Consider the following 25,687-nt stretch of genomic DNA (forward strand, 5'->3'; position numbering starts at 1 on the left):
AATAATTTTTTTAAAAATTTTAGGCGGGAATATTTGGACGACTTACATGTAAGTCGTCTGTTTTAATTTCTTCACCAGACGACTGAAATGTAAGTCGTCTAGACCCTAAACATAACCCCTAAACTTAATTAACTAACTAAACTCTTCATAAAATCAAATTAAACTTCAAAAGTGTTTACTATACACAAAAATAAACATGTATAGGTAAAAAAATAATTTTTCAAAAAACATTTAAGCTTTCCAAAATATAACTCTAAGTATACATACAATACTATACAACATATGTTGCCAAACCATAGACCAAAAAATACCATGATTCACTACCTACACTCATCTATGTTGAAAACAATTCAATTTTGTTATATTTTAATTTGTATCACTTAAAACTGTTTATAATTACATGATTTTAATTTTTCGCTTATCAAAATATTTTTTTAAAAATTTAAAAATTATTTTTAAGTTCAGCTACACCAAAAGGCTTATTTTGAAGTCGTCTAGACGACTTTCAACATCTCAGACGATTCAGACGACTTACTAGGGTTATATTCGTAAAAATAGCTTCTGTTTTTTTGTTTGGTCACAAGGGGCTGGGCTGTAATTTCACAAGGCTTTTAGCAGTGTTTTTAAAACCGGACCGACCCGATGGTTAGACCGGATTCGACCATGAACCGGTTATATAGGCGGGTTGGTCTAGTAATTGGTTCGACCATGAACCGGCCTCATAGTCGGATTATATTTCAAAGTTATTAAACCAATAAAAACTACTAAAGCTATCAAAAATCTATAAACCATCCATATAAACAAGAAACTAATTTATATTTATAATATTTTATGTTCAAAATTGATTTATATTTTAATTATGCATCATGTTTATTAATATTATTTTTATATTTACATACTAAAAAATATTAAACCATATTATTGAACCAGGTTTGACCCGGTCGAACTATATTGAACCGTGACCTAAAATATTTCCGGTTTAGTTTCCGGTCCGATTTTAAAAACACTAGTTTTTAGGTTAGTTTTGCATTTGATTCAAATTTGATTATAGGTTTGGAGTTAAAATCAAATTGCGGGTTAGTTTTTGCAAATTCTCCTTATAACATATAGTATTTTTTGCTATGATTTTAACTTTATTGTGTCTACAAATTAAACGGATTATCATCTAGTATAATAGTATTTCTTTTTCATTGACGAGATTCTCCATTTTAACTTAAAAACAATACAACAACCCTAAAATTAGTAATCTCTTTAGATCGTCTCTCTACCATCATCACACTTTATCACCAAATCTTTCTCTCTCTCTCTCGCGATGGCAAAGAACCAAGCAAGCCTTCTCCTACAGAAGCAGCTCAAAGGTCTCTCATCTTTGTTCGGTTGATGTCGATAGTGGGATTAGCTAAATTTTTGTTGGGGGTTGGTTTGTTTCAGATCTGTGCAAGCACCCCGTTGATGGATTCTCAGCTGGGCTCGTTGATGAGAATAACGTTTTCCAGTGGAGCGTCTCCATCATGGGTCCTCCTGATACTCTCTAGTGAGTTTCTTTTTGTAATCTTTAAAATGCTCTTAGCTTCTAGCTGATTGATTGCGGTGTTTCATCTGCTCCATTTGAATCTTTTGTTTTTGCATTGGCTTAGCTGATTCATTAATTATCTTGCGTTTATTTGATTGCTAATCTCTGTTCGGTTGTTTTGATGAATTGTTATGGTACAAAAATTCCACAGTGAAGGGGGATTTTTCAATGCAATCATGACGTTTCCAGAGGATTACCCAAATAGTCCACCAACCGTCAAGTTCACTTCGGAGATGTGGCATCCTAATGGTGAGTTGAGTTGCTAGCTACTCTCTTTCATTCTCAGATTAAGAGTCTTGTTTATTTACCTATTTGGGTGCAGTTTACTCTGATGGGAAAGTTTGCATATCTATCCTTCATCCTCCTGGTGACGATCCTAATGGATACGAGCTTGCCTCTGAACGTTGGACCCCTGTCCATACGGTAACCCATTCATTTCATTTTCCAAGTAATTTTAGATCACATATGATTGAGAGAGCTAATATTAGGTAATGGGTGGTTTTTATATAGGTAGAAAGCATTGTGTTGAGTATCATATCGATGCTTTCGGGTCCCAACGATGAGTCACCGGCCAATGTGGAAGCAGCAAAAGAATGGAGAGACAACAGAGCAGAGTTTAGGAAGAAAGTGAGTCGCTGTGTTAGAAAATCGCAAGAGATGCTATGAACAACATCTCTCCTGCATGCGTCTTCTGTCTTGTTGTAACATTTGTTCGATTCTAAGTTAAAAGAGGAGAGCCTTGAGAAGAAGCAGCAAGACGGGTCTGTAGCTATCCTCTTTAATCTTTCTTGGTTTTGGGTTTTTTTTTTTCCTTTTTAAGGTTTGGAATCAAATCCACCCGCGTTAGGATTATATTATATATCTATCTTAACACTCAGTGGATTCGCTTTCATCTTTCCTTCTATTCACCAAATTTAGGTTCCGTTCACCGTTAGTTTGTTAGCAGGTTTAAGAAAATGACATAGAGCTGAAGCGACCAGAGGAAACCATTAGAAACAAAAGCGAGGTTCATGAAGTTTTTAAGTTCAAATCAGATGAACAGGAGACATCTGTTACCTCTACAAAAAAAAAGATAACAAAAAGCGCCATATAAATGAGCCATTCAACAGAAACAAGACGAGCTTGATTTCTGCAAAAAATAAAAAAAAAATGAAACTTTGAGAGATGATGTCAGAGACTGATTAAGAAAAACACCTGGAAACAGGCAATTACAATAGTTTGTGTAAGCCCAGCCCATGCGGGGAAGGGCGTTTACGTAATAAAGTGGTTTTGCGAGGACAAATGGTTCGGCTCATTTTCATCGGCTTCAGAATTGCGTTTCACATGACTGTAGGCTGCCACCACCCACCATGCTCCATGTTTGCACCCATTCTGCATCTCCTAGCACCCATTCTGCATCTCCTAGCCACCATGCTCCCAAGACCATCCATTTAATTATCAAATACTCCCTCCAAAAAGATGCATGTTTTAGATTTTAATTACCAATGCATTATTTTTCGTTATCAACTATTCCCCACAACTTTTAACCAATAAAATATTTATAAACACTATTATATTTTTTTAAGTTTTACAATTTGCAGTTAATTTATGCTTTGAAAATATAAATCATATATTTTTTTTAAACAATTGTTTTTTCTAAAATATAGATCTTTTTGAAACGGAGTGAGTAATACCTAATTATTAACTTTTGGTATAATGAATCCAAACCTGATCTAGCCTATAAAATACCTAATTATATTTCATATAACGATTTAGGTTATGATTATTATTCCAATTCGATTAAAAAAAACTTTAAATTCAATAAAGCATAATCCAAATATCTTATTAGCATTCGAAAATAATATTTCGAAACCTAAACAAGGATTCAAAAACTTAATTTAATATAATACTAGATTTTGATCTGCGTTTTTAAAACGCATACATTTTCTATGAATCTATAACTTTTTATTAGAAAATAAATGATTTAAAGTTGTTATATTATAATGTTTAAGTTTCAAGCAGTGTTTTCATATCCGACTTAGACTCGTGGTCGAACAGATAGAACCGATGATCCGTATATAATCTGTATATAGCATATGTTAACATATATAATTTGTTAATATTATTAATTTCCTATATTTATCTAAGTTTATATAAATATACATATAAGAATCAAAATAATATAATTTATTTATTTAGACCGGTCTTCCATTATTTTAAATGACTTTTTATGTTTTAAAACTTAATTCGATTTTTAATAATAAAATAAATTATTTGACAATATTTTGCTGATGAATATAAATTTGCAATTATCTCACAAAATTAAAGGTAGAAAGAATCATATGAGTATACTGATTTAAAATAATGAGATTTTGAATCACTCAATTGGAAGCGGTAAATGTATCCCGATTACAGAAAAAAAACTCTAGCAAAAACTCTAGCACGGGAGACACACTAGTATTCAGTAAATCACTACAACTTTCTTTTCCCCACTTTATGGTATTTGTTTGAAACATTTCTTCCACAATCATATCGTTATTAACCAATCATTTCCTTAAAACACATTAACCTAAATAAATATTGTCATTATCTTCCATTACAATAAAAAAGTCTCGTCCTCGTTTACACATTAGCCTTCTTCTTACTTTTTCTACGTTACGGTCTTCTTCTCCTCCTCCTCCGCCTCCAGGTACTCCTTCTCTCTCTCGCCATGAATCCTCCTTCTTAGTCTTCCCGCATTTCTTAATCGAACAACAACAGATCTATCATCCTTGGAATCCGATTATTCCTCATCAGATTCGCTGTTTCGGTCCTAGATCATTTCAGACTTTGCTACTTCCTTGTTACCCAAAAAGGCTTCTCCTTTCTCCTTTATTCTTTATTCGATGATTTAACGATTGTGTTTGCTTTCGTTTTCTTCATTAGGCGTTGAAAGTTGAAACCTTTGGGTGGAAAATGGTGTGGTTTCGAGCTGGTTCCAGCGCGACGAAGCTCGCTGTACGAAGGATTCTGAATCACGGCACGAGAACACCACGCTACCTCCCTTCTCAAAACCGTTCCTTTCACTCGACCCTCTACAGACCAAACCCTCAGAGCGCTGCTTCTACTCCCGTTCCTCGTGCTGTTCCCCTCTCTAAGCTAACCGACAGCTTCCTAGATGGGACCAGCAGTGTTTACCTCGAGGAGCTTCAACGCGCTTGGGAAGCTGATCCCACCAGCGTTGACGAGTCCTGGGATAATTTCTTTAGGAACTTTGTTGGTCAAGCTGCGACTTCTCCCGGCATCTCTGGTCAGACGATTCAGGAGAGTATGCGTCTCTTGTTGCTTGTGAGGGCTTATCAGGTGAACGGTCACATGAAAGCCAAGTTGGATCCGTTGGGTTTGGAGCAGAGGGAGATCCCTGAGGATCTTGACTTGGCTCTGTACGGATTCACCGAGGCTGATCTTGACAGAGAGTTCTTCTTGGGAGTCTGGCAGATGTCTGGTTTCATGTCTGAGAATCGACCGGTTCAGACCTTACGTTCTATATTGACGAGGCTCCAGCAGGCTTACTGTGGGAGTATCGGGTTTGAGTATATGCACATTGCGGATCGGGATAAGTGTAACTGGCTGAGGGAGAAGATCGAGACTCCAACTCCTTGGAGGTACAACAGGGAGCGCCGCGAGGTGATTCTCGACAGGCTTGCGTGGAGTACTCAGTTTGAGAATTTCTTAGCTACCAAGTGGACAACGGCTAAGAGGTTTGGGCTTGAAGGTGGAGAGTCTTTGATTCCTGGCATGAAGGAGATGTTTGACAGGGCGGCGGATCTTGGAGTAGAGAGCATTGTTATAGGAATGTCCCACAGAGGGAGATTGAATGTTTTGGGTAATGTTGTTAGGAAGCCACTCCGTCAGATTTTCAGCGAGTTCAGCGGTGGTATTAGGCCTGTGGATGAGGTTGGCTACACTGGAACCGGTGATGTTAAGTACCACTTGGGTACATCTTATGATCGACCTACGAGAGGTGGGAAGAAGATTCATCTCTCGTTGGTTGCAAACCCAAGTCACTTGGAAGCTGCAGACTCAGTTGTTGTTGGCAAAACCAGAGCGAAACAGTACTACTCCAAGGATTTGGACAGGACCAAGAACTTGGGTATTTTGATCCATGGAGATGGTAGCTTTGCTGGACAAGGAGTGGTTTACGAAACGCTTCATCTTAGTGCTCTTCCGAACTACACCACTGGTGGTACCATCCATATTGTGGTGAACAACCAAGTGGCTTTCACCACGGATCCAAGGGCTGGGAGGTCTTCTCAGTACTGTACTGATGTTGCTAAGGCTTTGAGTGCTCCCATCTTCCATGTTAATGGAGATGATGTTGAAGCTGTTGTTCATGCCTGCGAGCTTGCTGCTGAGTGGCGTCAGACGTTTCATTCCGATGTTGTTGTTGATTTGGTTTGCTACAGGAGGTTTGGGCATAATGAGATAGATGAACCATCTTTCACTCAGCCGAAGATGTACAAGGTTATCAAGAACCATCCCTCAACGCTTCAAATCTATCACAAGAAGCTCTTGGAGTGCGGTGAAATATCACAGCAGGATATCGACAGGATACAGGAGAAGGTTAACACCATTCTCAATGAAGAGTACGTTGCTAGTAAAGATTATCTATCTAAGACGCGTGATTGGCTTTCAACCAATTGGGCTGGATTCAAGTCTCCTGAGCAGATCTCACGTGTTAGAAACACTGGGTGAGTAGGCTTTGTCCTTTTCTTGAGCTCTCTCTCTCTCTCTCTCTCTCTCTCTCTCTCTCTCTCTCTCTCTCTCTCTCTCTCTCTCTCTCTCTCTCTATTGTCCCTTAAACGTTGCACTCTTTTGCAGAGTCAAACCAGAGATACTTAAGACTATTGGCAAGGCGATTTCATCACTGCCGGAGAACTTCAAGCCTCACAGAGCGGTAAAGAAAGTTTATGAACAGCGTGCTCAAATGATTGAAACAGGAGAAGGAATAGACTGGGCACTTGCGGAAGCTCTTGCTTTTGCTACCTTAGTTGTCGAAGGCAACCATGTCCGCTTGAGTGGTCAGGATGTCGAAAGAGGAACCTTTAGTCATCGTCATTCTGTCCTTCATGACCAGGAAACTGGAGAAGAGTATTGTCCTCTAGATCATCTCGTCATGAATCAGGATCCTGAGATGTTTACTGTCAGCAACAGGTACTTTTTACCTCCATTCCATCCTTCTCTTTGAGAGACGTCCCCTGTAAAAGATGTACTGAGAAGTTTTGTTTGTTGTATGCAGTTCTCTTTCAGAGTTTGGAGTCCTTGGGTTTGAGTTGGGTTACTCAATGGAAAGCCCAAACTCGTTGGTGCTATGGGAAGCACAGTTTGGAGACTTTGCCAATGGAGCTCAGGTGATATTTGATCAGTTCATCAGCAGTGGTGAAGCCAAGTGGCTGCGTCAGACCGGGCTTGTTGTGCTACTTCCTCATGGATATGATGGTCAAGGCCCTGAACATTCAAGTGCCAGGCTGGAACGTTACCTTCAGGTAAAATCCCTCCTAGTTTATTTTCTAATTTATTTGCATCTTAGCTCTTGATTATCTTCTTGACTCTAATTAATGCTCTTCTGTTGCAGATGAGTGATGACAACCCCTATGTCATACCAGACATGGAACCTACATTGAGAAAGCAAATCCAAGAATGCAATTGGCAGATTGTTAATGCCACCACTCCTGCCAACTATTTCCATGTTCTGCGTCGTCAGGTAAGCCTTTTTGATCTTTTCAGCTAATTTCAAAGGGTTGTTTCCCATTTTACAATGTCTCAATGTTACACACGGTGCAGCTACACAGAGATTTCCGTAAGCCTTTGATTGTAATGGCACCAAAGAACTTGCTCCGTCACAAGGACTGCAAATCAAATCTCTCTGAGTTTGATGATGTCCAAGGCCACCCAGGTTTTGACAAGCAAGGAACTAGATTCAAGCGATTGATCAAGGATCAGAATGATCACTCTGATCTTGAAGAAGGCATCAGAAGATTGGTACTTTGCTCCGGAAAGGTATGCAAGCTTTGTGATGGGTCTTACTGGTCCCAGATTAGGAAAAGACAGTAGAATCATTCTTCATTTTGCATTTTCGCAGGTGTATTACGAGCTTGATGACGAGAGGAAGAAGGTTGGCGCAAGCGACGTTGCTATTTGTAGAGTGGAACAGCTTTGTCCTTTCCCATATGATCTCATTCAGCGTGAGCTCAAGAGATATCCAAGTAAGAATTGGTCTGCATCAACTATTTCTCTGACAGCTAGTATGGTATTAATTGTTTTTTTGCTTTGATTATGAGAAAAGATGCGGAGATAGTTTGGTGCCAAGAAGAGGCGATGAACATGGGAGCATACAGCTACATAACTCCAAGGCTATGGACAGCAATGAGAAGCTTAGGCAGAGGAGATATGGAAGACATTAAGTACGTTGGTCGTGGACCTTCTGCTGCTACTGCCACTGGTTTCTACACTTTCCATGTCAAAGAACAAGCGGAGCTCGTCCAGAAAGCCATTGGAAAGGAACCCATCAGTTAAAAAAGAAACTTTATTTTTTTGAGTGAATTCTTTAAATAAGAACTTTGGGTGAATCAAAGTGATAAAACAACACTGACAAAATCATGTCTTTACTTTTTTATTGGTCCCATTGATTTTTGAACCCGTCTCTTGTTGCAGGTTAATACGGATCATACTCATTTTCATAAAGCTTTTGTTTTCCCTCTACAGTTTTATTCTTTGATACACCTAATGACCTAAATATTTTGCATTTGTCCTACAACCTTTTTTTGAAGACATTTAAATGTTCAACTTTCGCCATGTATAGCTGTCAAATGGTAGTCCATGGTCCAAATGGGCATGACCAGTTGGACCATTTCAGTTATGGACACTAGTGGGTGGTTCATATTGGACAATGGTCCAAACAAATGTCCAAGACCAATAGAGACCATGTCCAAATGGGCATATCCATGGACACCCAATAAAATTTATAATTATTTTTTAATTATTAGTTTAGATCTTATTTCTAAAATTTTGAAATTATGTTTACTTTCCAAAATTAAAAAAATATTTTTTTCTTGTAAAAAAATGTAAAACTGTGTTTTCCTTTCAAAATCGAGAAATTTCATTTTTCCGTCGAAACCGAGAAATTGCGTTTTTCCGCCAAAACCGAAAATTGCGTTTTCCCGCCAAAACCGAGAAATTACGCTTTTCCACCGAAACCGAGAAATAGTGTTTTCCCGCCAAAACCGAGAAATTGCGTTTTCCCGCCAAAACCGAAAATTGAATTTTTCCGCCAAAACCGAGAAATTATGTTTTTCCACCGAAACCGAGAAATTGTGTTTTCCCACTGAAACCGAGAAATTACATTTTCCCGCCAAAACCGAGAAATTGTGTTTTTCCCACTGAAACCGAGAAATTGCATTTTCCCGCCAAAACCGAGAAATTGCGTTTTCCCGCCAAAACCGAAAAATTGTGTTTTCCCGCCAAAATCGAGAAATTACGTTTTCCCGCTAAAACCGAGAAATGGCGTTTTCACGCCAAAACCAAAAATTGCGTTTTCCTGCCAAAACCGAGAATTTGCATTTTCCCGCCAAATTAATGAAATACATTTTTCCGTCAAAATTGTGAAATTATGTTTTTCGTCAAAATCGTGGATTTTTTTTTTTAACGATAAAAATATTGTTTTTGGTTAAATTGTAAAGTTGTGTTTTATTTTGTTAAACTCATAAAAACATGTTTTAGGAAGTCCATGGACACCCACTGTCCATTTGGTCTTCGCCCAATTGAACCATGTACCAATTGGTCTTTTGTCCAGTTAGACCTTATTAATTGGGCACGTCCATAGTCCGCCCAAAATGAATTGGACTGGGCTAGCCCATGGTCAGCCCGCCCAGTTGACACCTCTATCGCCATGGCCCTCTTCCTTTTATTTGGTTACCTAATGAATTGTGTGATGAGGTATTGTTATTAGTATTTAAAACAAGTTTCACTATTTTTTATTTATTTAACTTCTACGTCAAATATGATTTGAATAAGATCAAAAGTCATTTATGCATTTCATATCTTGTTTACATGTTTGACCAACAGATTGCATGTATAGTTGACCAACAAAAGGTTAATAATTCTGTATTAGCAATGTCAATATCACGCTAAGTTAGCAGTGCAATGCCATCATTGTAGAATGTCCATTGCCAAAATGATTTTAGCCACTTTTTCTAAAAAATGCAATTTGCTATTGTTTAGCAATAGTGGACAAACCAACCGCTACTTTTTAGAGCCATATTTCTAGTAATGAGCTTAGAATTTGAAGGTTAGCGCGTAGTTACCATATAAGGAAATAACTTTTTTTGTTGTTGTAACATATCTAGGAAGAGAATGAGAACAAGAGATCTTTTGGAACCCTAGTACAGAACCACGTGTATCTATTGAGAACCACAGATCAAATAGGCATGATATTTTAACCGAACTGAACCCTCCGAATCAAACCGAAGTTTCGGGTAGTTCGATTCGGCATATTTATAAAAAAGTTTGGTTTTCTGTTTGGTTCGTTAAACGGTTAGTATGGATTTTCAAAAAAAAAAAAAATTGTTAACCAAATTTCAAATTGAACTAAAAAAAAATTCTGAACCAAAATTACACAAAATTTTGAATCGAATTAACCGACTTTATCCAAATTTTGTAACTGAAATATTATCAAAACCAAAACCTTCAATTAGTTTTGGTCAAAAATTTAAAAACTAAATTACCCGAATACCAAACTTTTTTATGGTTCAATTCGGCAAGATTTTAGTCAAACTGAACTATTCGAACCCATATGCATGGATCAAATAACCCAAGCTCGAGCTAAGGAGGAAAGACGATTTTAGATGATGGTGTCACTCTGTCGTAGCAACTGATCAGTTGCTTTACAGGTTAGAAAGGATTATGTTTCTAACGTTTATATTGCTTTACATATTGATGCCTTGATGGACCATCTAAAACAAACATAAAGATCATAAAGACAACGAAATAAAAGCCTTTTAAAATATGTCTAAAGCCAGACCGGTCCTGGGCTAAAGCTCATGAAACCCATGTTTTAGGCGCTAAATAATATTAAATGATTACATTTTGATGGCAATTATTTTTATACGTAAGTTCAAAGTATTTGGGTTTTAGGTGTCTGATGATGCTTGGTCGGTAAAGCGAATATCATATGAGAAGTTCCCTTTATTCATTCAAATATAAGGAAAAAGGAATGAATAAACAAAACCTTTAACATTAAAACATCCGAAACTAAACACAAAGCTGATGATCTCTCCAATCCGTGACAGTCCCTTAGAACCATTATATTAGGTTTTTCCAAACAAATGTTACATAGAACAAATCTGTTAAGACGCGTCACTTTACTTAGAACTTACACGCACCCAGAGCCGGCCATGGGCTAAAGCTCATGAAGCCTATGTTTTAGGCACCAAATAATGTTAAATGTTTAAGAGACACCAAAATACAAAGAGTAATTCATAGTGTAGTGGTTTTGTCTGATACATAGTGTAGTGATGCTGGTCGGTAAAGCGAATATCATATGAGAAGTTCCCCTTTATTCATTCAAATATAAGGAAAAGGGAATGAATAAAGAAACCTTTAACATTAAAACATCCGAAACTAAACACAAAGCTGATCATCTCTCCAATCCGTGACAGTCCCTTAGAGCACCATTAACGCAAGTCTTTAACTGGGTATCTTAGATTATTTATGATTTAAAAAAAAAGAAAAAATAGATAAAACAGAAGACACGTCTCTTAATTAAGGGAAGCAAGCGACGTCTCTTGTGAGACAGGTGTCCACAAATGGGAGAGGTTTGGTTCAACCCGATCGTTCTCTGTTTTCTCTCTCTGGAATCCTCTCCTCACGGCTTCTCTCCTCTCTGTGTCTCTGCTCTCCTCGGCGCCGTCTCCGTCGGTGGATCTCGTCGGCGACCTCTCCTATCACCTATCTCTCCTCAACTCAAGTCTCCAGTCATTGAAGTTATCTCTCACACAACATGAAGGGACTCTTTTCCTTGTTCTAACTTCTAATTCGAAACACTAGAGATGTAATTGTGATTTCCATGGACCTAATGGATCAAAAACTTGATCTTTTTCTTCTAAATAATTCTGTAAACATTTCATTTGATTTCATAAGTTTCAATGGATCATCAGTGTGTTATTGTGGAAAGAATGATGTAGAATCGATTGATTAAAACTCTGATACTCATAACTTGAAGTGTATAACTTTTAAGTAGTTTCTAAATTAGTTATCGATTGATGAAGATTTTGAAGCTCTCTGCTTCAATCTAGAGATATGGTTACAAAGTAAGAGACTTGTTTTGTTAGTAATGGAGTTTGGTTTTGTGGGTGACGTTTTTAGGTGTCAATGGACGAGTGTATAAACTTGCGTTTGGTCCAAAGGCCTTTGTTGTCATCTCTGATCCTATTGTAGCAAGGCATGTCCTCAGAGAAAACGCTTTTTCTTATGACAAAGTACCAGAATCATTTGTTTTTTTTGTTTTCTTTTTGTACCTTCAATTAAGTTCCTTTGTGTTTGCTTTAGGGAGTTCTTTCTGAGATCTTAGAGCCCATCATGGGGAACCTGTTAACACGACAGAATTATATCTTGGTAGAAGAGCAACTCTCTTTTTCCCTGGCTGTTAACACAATTAAGTTCCTCTGTTTTCTCTTCTTGTTTCATTCTGGTTAATAACATTTCCACACACGAAAACTATATTTGTGCAGGCAAATCATGGTTCTAGGATTTGATGATAAATTCATAAGGACTTGGAATTATTATTTTGATTATTGCGCAGCTGGTTTCAAGACTCTTACCCTTGGAAATTACCAGGTAACATAGTCGACAAAAGCTATGTTTCTTAATTCCTATTCTGTGAGATTTTGAGCAGCATTTAACTTCCTTATATAAACAATTACAATTACAATACATGTGGTTTTCACGTCTAGGGAACAGTTATACTGCATGCGACGAGGGAAGAGGAACAAGCTTCGTCTGGAACGTTGAGATGGCATGAATCAGGGAAGAGCTTTAAGGAAGAACATCTAGTAAGCTTGTACAGTCCTGAGTATTAGCAAGCAAAGGTAAAACTGATAACTTAACTTCGTTTAGACTGAATGAAAAGATCATCCATCATCATCTTATCTATCTCTAGTGGGAGAACAATCTAGAGCCTTTGTGTATACATGGATCAAGTTCATTTTTGGGGGAATGCGCCGTTCACATTCATATTTTTGTTTTTTACTTCATAGTTTTTGTTGCCTAACTAGGCTTAGGATTATAATCACTTTGTGCATAACATTTTCAACTTTCCTTTTGGCTTTGGAATAAATTTTTGTAAAAATGTTTTTATTTTTTTTAAGAACTTTTAAATAAGAGATTCTCATTGAAGCATAAAAGTGTTTGTGTCTTTTAATTAGGTCTCTTAAATAACATTTAATATTTAAAAATTATTAAGAAACCCAAAATGAGTTTTTGGTTAATGATGCTCTTAGAACCATTATGTTAGGTTTTTCCAAACAAATGTTACATAGAACAAATCTTACGCGTCACTTAGAACTTACACGCACCATTACTTGGGTTGCTCCTTACAACGATACCGGTCCCACTGAAATGACACGACCCGTCACTGCGACCATTTTTCTGGAAATAAGCGTTCATTACAAATGAAGCATGCATCCTCAAACTACTAGGGTTAAAGCACGAGCCACCGGCTTGAATCGGTTTACAGTCAACGCCTCCCTGACTACACACCCAATTAATATTCGCTTGCAACTGCGCATTAGTGGCTCCTGACTTTGCCACGCACCATTTACCACCAGCAGTACTAGGCGCTGGCAATGCTGGTGCTGGACGTCCACGGCCACCACCACGGAGGAGACCAACGTCATAAACCGGAGAAAAGTCAGACCGGAAAAGCCCCCAGTTCCGCTCAGCGGTTGGACCGGGTTTGCCTTCTTCATTAAACAAACCGAAAATGTAAGTCTCGAACCGTCTTTTAGGCATGAGAGGTGTTCCTTGGCCTTGTGCACGTCTGATAATATTGAGGTTGAACCAAGCCGCGTTTGCCGGAGAGCACCAAGGTGCATCGCAAGCAGACGGCCAGCCAGTTTCTCCGACGACGATGTTAACATCTCCGTAGCCAAGAGCTTTCATGGCTGAGTACGTCGAGTCCATGAGAGCATCGTACATGTTTGTATAGATTTTGCGGGTGAACGGATCACGAACCGCCTTGTACGGTGAACGGAAAATGGCGAAGTTGACGTTTTTAGGGTCGAAACCGAAGTAAGGGTAAGGGTTAACCATGAACGGAGACTTGGTCTGGCGATGGAAAGCTAGGATTGGAGCCAAAATGCTTTTTTCCCAGACAGGTCTGAATCGACCTCGGCTTGGTGCACCGTGCAGGTCATAGGCTATGATGTTAAGTGAATGTGCGGTTGTAACCTGAAACCAAATTGCAGCAAATAGTATATTAGAAATATGTTTTACCTATCAGTATCTAAAAACATTTACAAATAATTATTATTTTATATATATTGACTCTTTCCGTTTAAAATTAATTGTTCTTTAAGAATATATTTTTTGTTACTAAATAAGTGTCTATTTAAAAGTCAACTAAGAGTAAAATTGAATAAGTAACTATTTTTTAATTTTGTAAAAACTTTAAACCACTTCTAATTTGAAATAGAGGAAACTTTTAAGACATGGCCGACACATTACACATGGTTTTGCTTTTGTTCGATCTATACTCGGAAAGTGGGTCCCATATATAGGATATGCAACCTTGGACGGTGAGACACCACGTGGGATAGTCTACATGGTCAGACCTTGAATTATTATCATTCGCTGACAATCAAAATCTTTAAATTTTAATTTCAGATTTAATAAATAAATAAATAAATAAGACTTAATAAGATCTGAAATTAATAATATCTGAAATTAATAATAACTACATTTTGATCCGCGCGGTTGTTTGTTTTCACTTTTCTATACATAAATTTTTGTTTTAAAACATTAATAGTATATATTTTTAACGTTAATCATATACTTAAATGTTTATAAAACTATTTCAAATATAATAATTTTATAATTTACATGTTCTAATTAATCAATTGTTTAAAACCGCATGTATTTTCATTTCTTATTATATATTTATCTTATTGTATTTGCATTTAGTTATTAAACAAATTAATATATTCATGAGAAAACATATTTGAAAATTATTTAGTATTTAATTTATGTTAAATTCTGATCCGTGTTTCAAAGTTGAATTTATTTTTACTAATATTTTTTATACTTATTCATTTTAGATAATATATTATTGTATATCCAAAAGTCTAAGATATGTTAATTTTTAGATATGTATTATATAGTTTGCTAATTTTAAACCGTTCTATCATCATATTATATTTTTAAAAATAATTTATATTTATGAAAATAAAATTCGTAAATTTATCAATTGAATATATACTTTTATCATATTTATTTAAGTATAATAATTGTATTTTAACATAATCTTGACTATAAAGTAAATAAAATAGGATATAATTTATTTATTTTACATTTTATAAACGATAACTTAAAATATATTAAATTATTGTTAAAATATTTTTACACAGGTTTATTAAAATTTTTAAAATATAATATATATTTAAAATGAAAATATATTATGATTAAAGTAGTTATGATTAAAATAGTTACAAAAATTTTATATTATAAGTTTTAAAGAAATACTTGTTAATTTTTATATATGTATTATATTGTTTGCTAATGTTAACCCATCTTACCAAGTAAGATTAGATTTTATTTTCAAACATAAATATTTTATGTTCATGAAAATAAAATTTATAAATTTAATACAATTTTATTATGTTTAGCTCAATATAATAATTTTCTTTTAATATGATAGATTATGATTATATAATATATAAAATATTACAAAATTTTTTATTTTTTATTTTATAAATGATTACTGAATTTATTAATGTACAATAATATTTCAAACTAATTTTGAAATTAGTGAAAATGTTTAAATATAATTTCGAAAATAAAGATCTTGTAAAAATCTTTTAAAACAGATTTGTTATAATTTTAAAATAAATATATTTATATTTAAAATGAAAAAATATAGAAAAGTATCAAAAAAATATTATAATTAAAATATTTTAAAGATTTTATGTATTATTAGTCTTTATAAAATATATTTAATAAAATTTTTAATTGATAGTCCAAATTAAAAAAAATTAGACATAGAAAGAAGTGGTTACTTTTATTTTAATATATAAGATGACATGAACTATATTTTTATTTATTTATTTATCCGTAAAAAAAAAGGAGCTAACGGAAAAATGGAGAGAAAGCTGACTTTAACATCTCTGACACCAGCACGAACCAAAGCACTATTTATAGTTCTCATCGCCGGTAAGAGCTTCGAGATCGTGTTATTATCTCCGGTGAGAAGAATCTCATTGCCGACGGAGATATATTTGATTTTCGTCTGAGGATGAAACGGTAATATATTAGCCGAAACCCACCGACGAGCTTGCATCCCGTTAGCTAACGCCGGAATATCACCGTTAGGGACGGTGACAACGACCGATATTCCGGTACCGGCGAAGGCACGGAGGATATTGGGATCCACGTTGAAGATCTTGACGCTATCGATAGAAGTCTGAGTCTTGAGGAAGTTTGCAACCTGAGTCGGCGGTGGGAGGTTTCCTAGAGTTCCGTAGTTGACGCCGATGGAGGATATCGCGGCCGGAAAGGTGAGAAGTACGGCGGCGGAGAAGAGGAGGAAAGAGATTAACGGTGGCGCTTTCGCCATGTTTGCTAGTAACGAAATAATGGGAAAACCAATCGTTTGAGGTGTCTTTTTAGATTGTTGAGAGAGTTGATACTCATTGAGAAAAAACTATATATACTATATAGAAATCAATAGATAAATAGATATGACCGTTTGTATACGCGTATACGTCTGGTAGTGTATATGTATGTTTTTGGTGACGAACAGCTGGACCTTTTGGGGAAATAAAAATGAATATTGTTGTCTTCTCAGTTTATGTGCATCGGTCGAATTTAGGCCGTTGTCAATAATTGAAAAGTGGATTTTATTAGGACCGTGAAATTTTTAGTTAATTTTCCTAAGTAGATAATTTTTACTGATGATTTATCTTGTCATCTTTTTATTATACAAAAGATATTTTTGGCGTTATTATTATACAAAAATATAGCTGTTGATTTTCCTGATAAATATTCTTTTAATGTAATTAGTAAACGTATAATTAAGTTTTAGGTAAATTATTAAATGGAAAAGATAAAGATGAGAAATATATCGACGCGGTTTCTTATACACATGGGCACGTGTTTGTAGGATGGAATCGTATGAGTTTGAACACTACCGACCAAAGTCGAGTAGATTCGAGTTTCTATGTATGAAGATTTTGGGGAAGCTGATATTTTAACCCGTACGTGTCCTTTTGTATTAATTTTTAGCCACTAGTTCTACTTTCTTTAGATTCTTTCATGCCTTATTCTCTGCTACTGGCATTGGATAATTCTTCGATGATACTCCATCCGTCTCAGATTATACGATGTTTTAAAAAAATTTATGTTCTTTTAAAATATACAATGTTTTGAGATTTTAAAGTTAATGTTAACTCTATTAGAAACTGTTCAACTAATTAGATTTACAGTCTTTATTATAATTGGTTGAATAATTTTAAAATTATATTTTTTAAAATATTTTCTAGAAAAATGTAATTTTTTTAATCTTTGTACAATAAATCAAAACATCATATATTATAAAACGGAAAAAATAATAAATTGCAATGATTATGCTGACAAAAAAAAAATTAATAATAATAAATTGCAATGATTATATAAACAACATAAGAGCATCTTCATTCTCATCACTTTATTTTTTACTTTAAATAGAGTAAAATAGAATATGAAATAAAAAATATTTTAATTCTACTTCATTTCTCACTTTATGATAGAATAAAAGATAGATTTATTCCATAAATAAAATAATCTATTGTTTGTTTGTGTATGGCTCTATAATGAAATAAGAAATAGAATAGAATAAATCCTTTTTATTCCATATTTTATTTTATTCCATTTAGAAAAAAAAAATATAGTTTTACATTAAAAATGCTCTAACATTTTATATAAAAAAGTTAACTTCACACATATATAGCACTTATTTCTAACAATATTTCTCTTTTCTACATTATAAATGCTCTAACATTTTATATAAAAAGTTAACTACACACATATATAGCACTTATTTCTAAAAATGTTTCTCTTTTTTTTTTTTTTGAACAAATCTAAAAATGTTTCTCTTTTCTCTCTAATTCATCGATTAACTTCTTTGTCACCACTTAACGGTTTGACTTCTCTTTCCACCATTGTTCCGGTCAGTGATTTTACCTTATGATTTTTTACTATTTTTTGGTTGTATGTTTTTGAATTGACTAGATAATTTTTAGAGAGCAATTCTAGATCTAGAATTTCAAATCTGGAGTATCAGTTGAGGTGTTCCGGTGGTGGCCTGTCTGTGTGGCGTGGTTTCTCTATTCCATCTATGCTTCAAATTCTAGGGTTCTGGTGGTGAGTCTCTGGAGTCTTGACTCCTTTATGCTATTGGACCTCGATCGTTGTTTTGCATGTGATTTCCTCGGTCGCTATGGTCCCGTTGAGGTTTGGTGGTTATGCTTTTCTTTGATGTCGTTAGTAACGAAATCTATTTGTGGTTGGTTTATCTTGTGGTTCGAGTTGGTTTCTCCGGCTTGATTTCAAGGAAGAGGGGTTTGACTCTTTTTAGCATTGTGCCATGCGTGGTTGAAGTTTAATGGTGTCTCTTCTTCTCCTTGTGGTAGGTTCTCTAATGTTTGCCTCATGGCTCCCAGTGTGTTTTTTGGATCAGTTTAGTGGTGATGTCTCTGTTTCTTTTCCTCCTTCGACGGTCTTATTCGCTAGACTGTTTTATTGTTCTTACTATGAAATGGCACAACTGTTTTTTCGTGCTAGCTTTAGGCCCTGCAAGTACATGTTATCCATCCTAAGAGCATCTAAAAAAAACCTCCATAACTTCAAATATGGAATTTTTTACTCTAAAAAAAAAAAACTTCAAAACTTCAAATTTAAAGTTTTAAAAAAAAAAACTATAATTAATTATAAATCATATTTGAAATTAAACTACTCAAAATTCTAAATTTGAAGTTTCATCTTCTTATTTGCATCTTGGTCTTTATAATTAATTATACATCATATTTATGATTTATAAGTATTTTCTCATTAATCTTTTTAATCTTTAAAACTTTTGTATATCTTAAATATTTCAAAAAATTTTTTTTTATAAATTTAAATTTTACACATAATTTTTTTTTAAAAAATAAAAACAAATTTTATAATATTTTAAAAGTAGAATTAAACAACAAGAATATTACAAAAAAAACTTAACAGCTTTTTTTTAAAGATACATGAAGACATAATTATTACATAAATTTAAATATTACAACAACACTAATAGTCTAGTAAATTTGCTTCGGAACTTCTAAAATATTGTCCAAGCAAATTTTGTGTAACCGAAAGTGGAACATTAAAAAAAAAATATTTATGTAGTAATGTGGTATTTTGCTTGTAGTTTAATATTTAATTATGTATTTGTATTTATAATTTTATATTTTAGTATAATATTTTATTAATTAATATTACTATAATATTTTTGTATATTTGCTAGTTATTTATAAATTTTTTATGGATTTATATTAATTATGATAAATATAAAGACCATAGTGTAAAATACAAATAATTTTGAAGTTAAATTTAAAGTTTTGTTTTTGGAAAATAACACTTTGAAACTTCAAATATAGAGTTTGCAAACTATATAATAGAGAGTTTTTTTTTGGAGATGCTCTAAAAATATTTCAAAAATATATTTCTTTAATGTATTATTCCAAGTTCAATCAAAATTCCAGTGTGAAAAGGTCAACTTTACAAAATGGCCTTGAAAAGGTCAACTTTACAAAATGGCCTAGAACATTTATTAAATTAAGTAAATGGCTATTAGTTTATTTCATTTTATTTTTTTGCAAGAAGCACAATTATATAAACATAATCAGCATTATTTACTTTAATTTTTTACATCGTCGACATATTCATAAAGATTTTTTAAATTATGCTTGAATTAGTTTTTTTAATAGGGCGTGATAGTTCAGTGATTTGGTAAATGCTGTTTAAAATCCCAAAGCCTAGCCTTCTTTGCAATATCAGGCTGGTCAATTACGTGTCTGGTTGGACCATTTTTTGGATTGGGAATTGGTTGCAAGCAAGAGAATCAAATACAAATTTTTTATACTTTAGGACACTTTTTCACTTATGAATTGCACATATAGACACATGTGGCTGGAAACACACTTTATTGATGTGCAATGTCTATCATGCCTTTCAACAAGACTCAATTACACTTTCTTCTAACTAGCCGATCATTTTCCAAACTCTAACTAAGCAATAAAATAATTTGTATGAGAAATTCGAAAATCAATTCTCTCTCCAATTCCGATTTCAAATCTCAGATCTATTTTTTACTTTCCCAAATTCCCTAACCCTAATTTTGAAACTCTCTCCTTCTTCCTTCATAGCTTGTCGAAGAATATCGACAACAACCTCAAACCTTTCTCTGCAATGTTTTGCTGATTACTTACGAATCCTTTTTCCCCTATCCACAAGATGTGTCGACAATTTATTTTGTTCATAACATTTTCATCTACAAATGTGTTCACAAATGTGTAATGCACTCAAATTTTTTATGTGGCTGTTCTTTGATACACATCATCCATAACTCAATTTTTGTAATAACGACGTCTACAACTCTTTTAAAAAAAAATTATACCATCCACATCCACAATATATGTTCATGGAAGTTTGTCCACTTAATTCAATTTTAACTAGGTGTCTTCCTGCAGTAAAAAAATTTAAAATATTTTTTAACAGATAAATATAATTATATTTTAAAATAAAATTTTATTAATATTTTAAATTTTTTTTTCGTATCAATATTTTAATATAAATTTAGTTTAATTAAACATAAAAATTATATTTAAGAATATGCATGTATATATTTGAAATTATAATCTTAGATAGATTTTTCTATCTATTTATTTTAATTAAATATATTAAATAAAATTTTAAAAGTTTCATAATTACCAAAAATTAAAATTAAACAATATTTATAAAATTTGTAGATATATAAGAAAATAATGATTCACTACAAGAAAACACATGCTTAACGACGAAAATTAACGAGGAAAAACAATCCTCGTAAATTTGCGTCGAGTTTACGACGAATTTACGTGAAAAACTAAAGTCATCGTTATTTCCTCGTAACGTAACGACAAAACTGTTTCGTCGTAAAGTGGATGTAATTTTACGAGTATTTTACGAGGAAAAACTATTTCCTCGTAAATACGACGTAAACTTTGCGTGGTATTTACGAGGGAATAGTTTACGTGTATTTAGCGAGGAAATTTTTGAATCCACCAACTTCATAGGTGTTACACGTTTTTTTTGCCCACCTAATTAATTTTCGTCGTAAATTCATAGCAAAATTACAACTACCAGATTCGAATTTTCCTATAAATATGGATGTTTGAACATCATTTTAAACACACCAACAACAAAAAACGTGAAAGAAAAAAAATGGCTGGCTCCGGGACTATTTACGAGTTGCGGAAGTGGATGTATATGCATAGAGATGCTAACGGGAGAGTGACGAAAGAATACCTTGCGGGTCTGGAGACATTTATGCATCAAGCAGATTCAACACCGCTCGCCCAAGAAAGTGGTAAGATGTTCTGTCCTTGTCGGAAATGCAACAATTCGAAACTGGCAAACCGTGAAAATGTTTGGAAGCATTTAATAAATAGAGGTTTCACGGCAAATTACTATATCTGGTTTCAACATGGAGAAGGTTTTAATTATGATCAGAATGAAGCTAGTAGTAGTAATAGCAATTTTCAGGAAAAAGAACCGGTTGATCATCATTTGCATAATGAACATAGTTACCAGCAAGAGGAGATGGTAGATTATGATAGGGTTCATGATATGGTAGCTGATGCATTCGTAGCTCATGATGAAGATGAAGAACCTAATATAGATGCAAAAAAGTTTTACGAAATGTTAAACGCGGCGAATCAACCACTTTACAGTGGTTGTAGAGAAGGTCTCTCTAAATTGTCGTTAGCTGCTAGAATGATGAATATTAAAACTGATCACAATCTACATGAAAGTTGCATGAACGAATGGGCGGACTTGTTTAAAGAGTACTTGCCGGAAGACAATGTGTCTGCTGATTCTTATTATGAGATTCAGAAACTGGTTTATAGTCTTGGGTTGCCTTCGGAGATGATAGATGTTTGCATCGACAACTGCATGATCTATTGGGGAGATGATGAGAAGCTAGAAGAATGTCGATTCTGCAAGAAGCCACGATTCAAGCCGCAAGGACGAGGACGTAATAGGGTACCGTACCAAAGGATGTGGTACCTACCAATTACAGACAGATTGAAAAGATTGTATCAATCAGAGCACACTGCTGGAAAGATGAGATGGCATGCCGAGCATACTCAGACGGATGGTGAGATGACTCATCCATCAGATGCAAGAGCCTGGAAACATTTCAACAAAGTACATCCAGATTTCGCTAGCAATATCCGGAATGTGTATCTCGGATTATGCACAGATGGATTTAGTCCGTTCGGAATGTCAGGGAGACAATATTCATTGTGGCCAGTCTTTCTTACTCCATACAACCTGCCACCGGAGATGTGCATGCAACGGGAGTTACTATTCTTGACCATATTAATACCTGGTCCGAACCATCCAAAAAGGTCCCTGGATGTTTTCCTACAACCACTGATAAAAGAGTTGAAGGATTTGTGGTCAACAGGGGTGAGGACGTATGACTGTTCAACGAAGACGAATTTTACGATGCGAGCGATGCTTTTGTGGACCATAAGTGATTTCCCTGCCTATGGGATGTTGTCTGGATGGACTACACATGGGAGATTAGCTTGTCCATATTGTAATGGAACGACAGATGCGTTTCAACTGAAGAATGGTAGGAAGACAAGTTGGTTTGATTGTCACCGTCGATTTCTTCACATTGGCCATCCTTACCGAAGAAACAAGAATTTGTTTAGGCACAAAAGGGTTGTGAGAGACACTCCTCCTCCATATCTAACTGGAGAACAAATTGAAGCGCAAATCGACTACTACGGAGCTAACGAAACAGTTCGTTGGGGTGGTAATTGGCATGTCCCTCGTAATATGCCAGATTCTTACGGTGTTCATCACAACTGGCACAAGAAGAGTATATTTTGGGAGTTGCCATATTGGAAGGATCTTCTTCTGCGCCACAACCTCGATGTGATGCATATAGAGAAGAATTTCTTTGAGAACATCATGAATACAATATTGAATGTCCCAGGGAAGACAAAAGACAACATAAAATCGAGGTTGGACTTGCCGGATATTTGCTCAAGAAGCGAGTTACATATTAAAAGCAATGGACAAGTTCCCGTTCCGATATTCAGATTATCTTCAGAAAAAAAGTCGGTGTTGTTCAACTGGGTGGCATCAGAAGTGAAGTTCCCCGATGGGTATGTTTCGAATCTCTCTAGATGTGTTGAAAAGGGTCAAAAGTTCTCCGGGATGAAGAGTCATGATTGTCATGTATTTATGCAACGACTACTGCCCTTTGCATTTGCGGAGCTACTTCCAACAAACGTACATGAAGCACTTGCAGGTACGTAGTGTATTATATCACAATAATTTACAAAATAATATATGACTAACAATGTGTTTAATTTTTTTTCGAATATAAAAGGCATTGGAACATTTTTCAGGGATCTGAGCGCACACACTCTTAAAGAAGAAGTCGTGGAACAGCTTCAGGAGAACATTCCCATCTTATTGTGCAACTTGGAGAAGATATTTCCTCCCGGATTTTTTGACGTCATGGAGCATCTAGCTGTCCACCTCCCATATGAGGCATTGCTTCGTGCACCTGTACATTACGGATGGATGTATCAGTATGAGCGAGCCATGAAATATTTGAAGGGAAAAGCAAAGAACCTCGCCAAAGTTGAAGGTTCTATAATTGCTGGAAGTTTGACGGAAGAAGTTTCTCACTTCACATCGTACTACTTTGCGTCAAAAGTACGTACACGGAGAAGAGCTCCAAGAAGATATGATGATGGTGGTGTTGCGCCAACATATGCAGTTGCTGGTGTTCCAGACATCTTTAGCCAGATTGGGCGACTCGGTGGAAAGTCTAAAGAGGTTTGGTGGTCGAGTGAACAAGACGCTCATAGTGCACACACCTATATTCTACTCAATTGCGAAGATCCATTGATGCGTTATTTTGAAAGGTAACATATATTGACACTTCGAAACACATATAAGTATAATTAATTGTATAATTGCGAGAGATTCATTCCTATAAAATGTGATTTTACAGCCTATTTGTTTCTCAAGTCGAAGAAACATTTCCTGGTATATCCACAAGTGACGTAGACAAAAGGAAAGATCAACACTTCATTAAGTGGTTGCGGAATCAGGTATTAACTAAAAAAAATTTCATACATTATCTGTATTTCATTAACATTCTCTTTATTTTTGCAGGTTGATTATGACGACGACGATGCAGATTATCCTAAGTGGTTACACGAAGTAATTCAATCTCCACTTGTAAAGGTCACCACATCACAGATGTATTTCACACGAGACTATACTTTTCATACATATGACTATGGTAGACAGCGGGCGACCAGTAACTATGGAATATGTGTGAAAGGGGAAACAGATTTCTACGGGATCTTGACGGAGATTATTGAAGTCGAATTTCCAGGGATACTGAAGCTGAAATGCGTCCTCTTCAAATGTGAATGGTTCGACCCCGTCGTCAACAGAGGTGTTCGGTCTAACAAATTCGGTGTAGTTGATGTCAACGGTGGAAGAAGGTACAACAAATTCGAGCCTTTCATCTTAGCTTCACAAGCAGACCAAGTTAGCTTCCTTCCATACCCTCGGATGAGAGATTCAGGTATAAATTGGTTAGCAGTGATCAAAGTTACACCTCGAGGACGAATCATCAGTGGAGAAGAACCACCATTGCAAGAAGAACAGATAAATGAAGTCGAGGAACCTGAACAAGAAATTGATGACATCCTTCTCATTGATCCGCATAATCACGAGTACGAAGATCTTACCGATGATGCCACAGACGAAGCTGTTGAAGACGAGTTTAATGAAAATGATGATGTTTCTAGTGATGACGAGAATGTCGATGTATCCGATTGATGTATTTGTTTTATGAATAAGATGAGGGAGTTTGTTTTATGAATAAGATAATGTGAGGTTTGTTTTATGAATAAGGGAATGCTGGGAGTTTGTTTTATGAATAAGCAAATGTGGGAATTGTGGTTTGGAATAGAAATAAAGATGAGGTTTGGAATATATGAAGTAGAAAATAAGGAATATGGGGTTTGGGGGTTTCGGATTCTAGGGATTTAAACATAACACTCGTTAATTCCACAAACAAAAAATCGTCGTAAAGGACTCGTAGGTCAACGAGGAAATAACGACGAAATATAAAAAAAAAGAACGCGGGACTCGTTAATTCCACGTAGGACAAAATCGTCGTAAATACCAAGTACGATGAATTCGTCGTAAAAACCACGTAGGATGAAATCGTCGTAAATACCACGTAGGATGAATTCGTCGTAAAAACCACGTAGGATGAAATCGTCGTAAATACCACGTAGGATGAATTCGTCGTAAAAACCACGTAGGATGAAATCGTCGTAAATACCACGTAGGATGAATTCGTCGTAAAAACCACGTAGGATGAAATCGTCGTAAATACCACGTAGGATGAATTCGTCGTAAAAACCACGTAGGATGAAATCGTCGTAAATACCACGTAGGATGAATTCGTCGTAAAAACCACGTAGGATGAAATCGTCGTAAATACCACGTAGGATGAATTCGTCGTAAAAACCACGTAGGATGAAATCGTCGTAAATACCACGTAGG

General features: G+C 35.1%; 3 protein-coding genes across 3 annotated transcripts; 2 read left to right on the top strand and 1 right to left on the bottom strand.

The window, feature by feature from the left end:
- The first annotated feature begins 1,211 nt into the window (after nucleotides 1–1,211).
- LOC106298666 (ubiquitin-conjugating enzyme E2 14) lies at nucleotides 1,212–2,450 on the top strand. The gene is made up of 5 exons (XM_013734806.1): nucleotides 1,212–1,358; nucleotides 1,432–1,534; nucleotides 1,725–1,822; nucleotides 1,896–1,996; nucleotides 2,084–2,450. The coding sequence occupies exons 1-5, from the start codon at nucleotides 1,313–1,315 to the stop codon at nucleotides 2,237–2,239; spliced, it is 504 nt and encodes a 167-aa protein (XP_013590260.1). The 5' UTR covers nucleotides 1,212–1,312; the 3' UTR covers nucleotides 2,240–2,450.
- A 1,686-nt stretch (nucleotides 2,451–4,136) lies between these two features.
- Nucleotides 4,137–8,295, top strand: LOC106300115 (2-oxoglutarate dehydrogenase, mitochondrial-like). The gene is made up of 8 exons (XM_013736192.1): nucleotides 4,137–4,241; nucleotides 4,478–6,282; nucleotides 6,413–6,745; nucleotides 6,831–7,077; nucleotides 7,167–7,295; nucleotides 7,376–7,591; nucleotides 7,674–7,797; nucleotides 7,878–8,295. Exons 2-8 carry the CDS (start codon nucleotides 4,508–4,510, stop codon nucleotides 8,105–8,107), a joined length of 3,054 nt encoding a protein of 1,017 aa, XP_013591646.1. The 5' UTR covers nucleotides 4,137–4,241; nucleotides 4,478–4,507; the 3' UTR covers nucleotides 8,108–8,295.
- Nucleotides 8,296–13,049: 4,754 nt separating this feature from the next.
- Nucleotides 13,050–16,584, bottom strand: LOC106300856 (glucan endo-1,3-beta-glucosidase-like). The gene is made up of 2 exons (XM_013737110.1): nucleotides 15,957–16,584; nucleotides 13,050–14,035 (listed from the first exon to the last, which is right to left on the bottom strand). The coding sequence occupies exons 1-2, from the start codon at nucleotides 16,413–16,415 to the stop codon at nucleotides 13,145–13,147; spliced, it is 1,350 nt and encodes a 449-aa protein (XP_013592564.1). The 5' UTR covers nucleotides 16,416–16,584; the 3' UTR covers nucleotides 13,050–13,144.
- Between the last annotated feature and the right edge of the window lie 9,103 nt (nucleotides 16,585–25,687).

This window comes from Brassica oleracea, chromosome C6 (genome assembly GCF_000695525.1).
Source record: "Brassica oleracea var. oleracea cultivar TO1000 chromosome C6, BOL, whole genome shotgun sequence".
In the NCBI taxonomy this organism is placed as follows: domain Eukaryota; kingdom Viridiplantae; phylum Streptophyta; class Magnoliopsida; order Brassicales; family Brassicaceae; genus Brassica; species Brassica oleracea.

Excerpts from the sequence above, each read along its gene's own strand:
- LOC106300115 (XM_013736192.1), top strand. The coding sequence starts at position 4,508 with ATGGTGTGGTTTCGAGCTGGTTCCAGCGCGACGAAGCTCGCTGTACGA. Across the intron at positions 7,078-7,166 it reads GGCTGGAACGTTACCTTCAG|ATGAGTGATGACAACCCCTA; the intron begins GTAAAATCCCTC and ends CTTCTGTTGCAG. Across the intron at positions 7,296-7,375 it reads TCCATGTTCTGCGTCGTCAG|CTACACAGAGATTTCCGTAA; the intron begins GTAAGCCTTTTT and ends CACACGGTGCAG.
- LOC106298666 (XM_013734806.1), top strand. The coding sequence starts at position 1,313 with ATGGCAAAGAACCAAGCAAGCCTTCTCCTACAGAAGCAGCTCAAAG. Across the intron at positions 1,359-1,431 it reads CCTACAGAAGCAGCTCAAAG|ATCTGTGCAAGCACCCCGTT; the intron begins GTCTCTCATCTT and ends GGTTTGTTTCAG. Across the intron at positions 1,535-1,724 it reads GGTCCTCCTGATACTCTCTA|TGAAGGGGGATTTTTCAATG; the intron begins GTGAGTTTCTTT and ends AAAATTCCACAG.
- LOC106300856 (XM_013737110.1), bottom strand. The coding sequence starts at position 16,415 with ATGGCGAAAGCGCCACCGTTAATCTCTTTCCTCCTCTTCTCCGCCGCC. Across the intron at positions 14,036-15,956 it reads CTGGTGTCAGAGATGTTAAA|GTTACAACCGCACATTCACT; the intron begins GTCAGCTTTCTC and ends ATTTGGTTTCAG.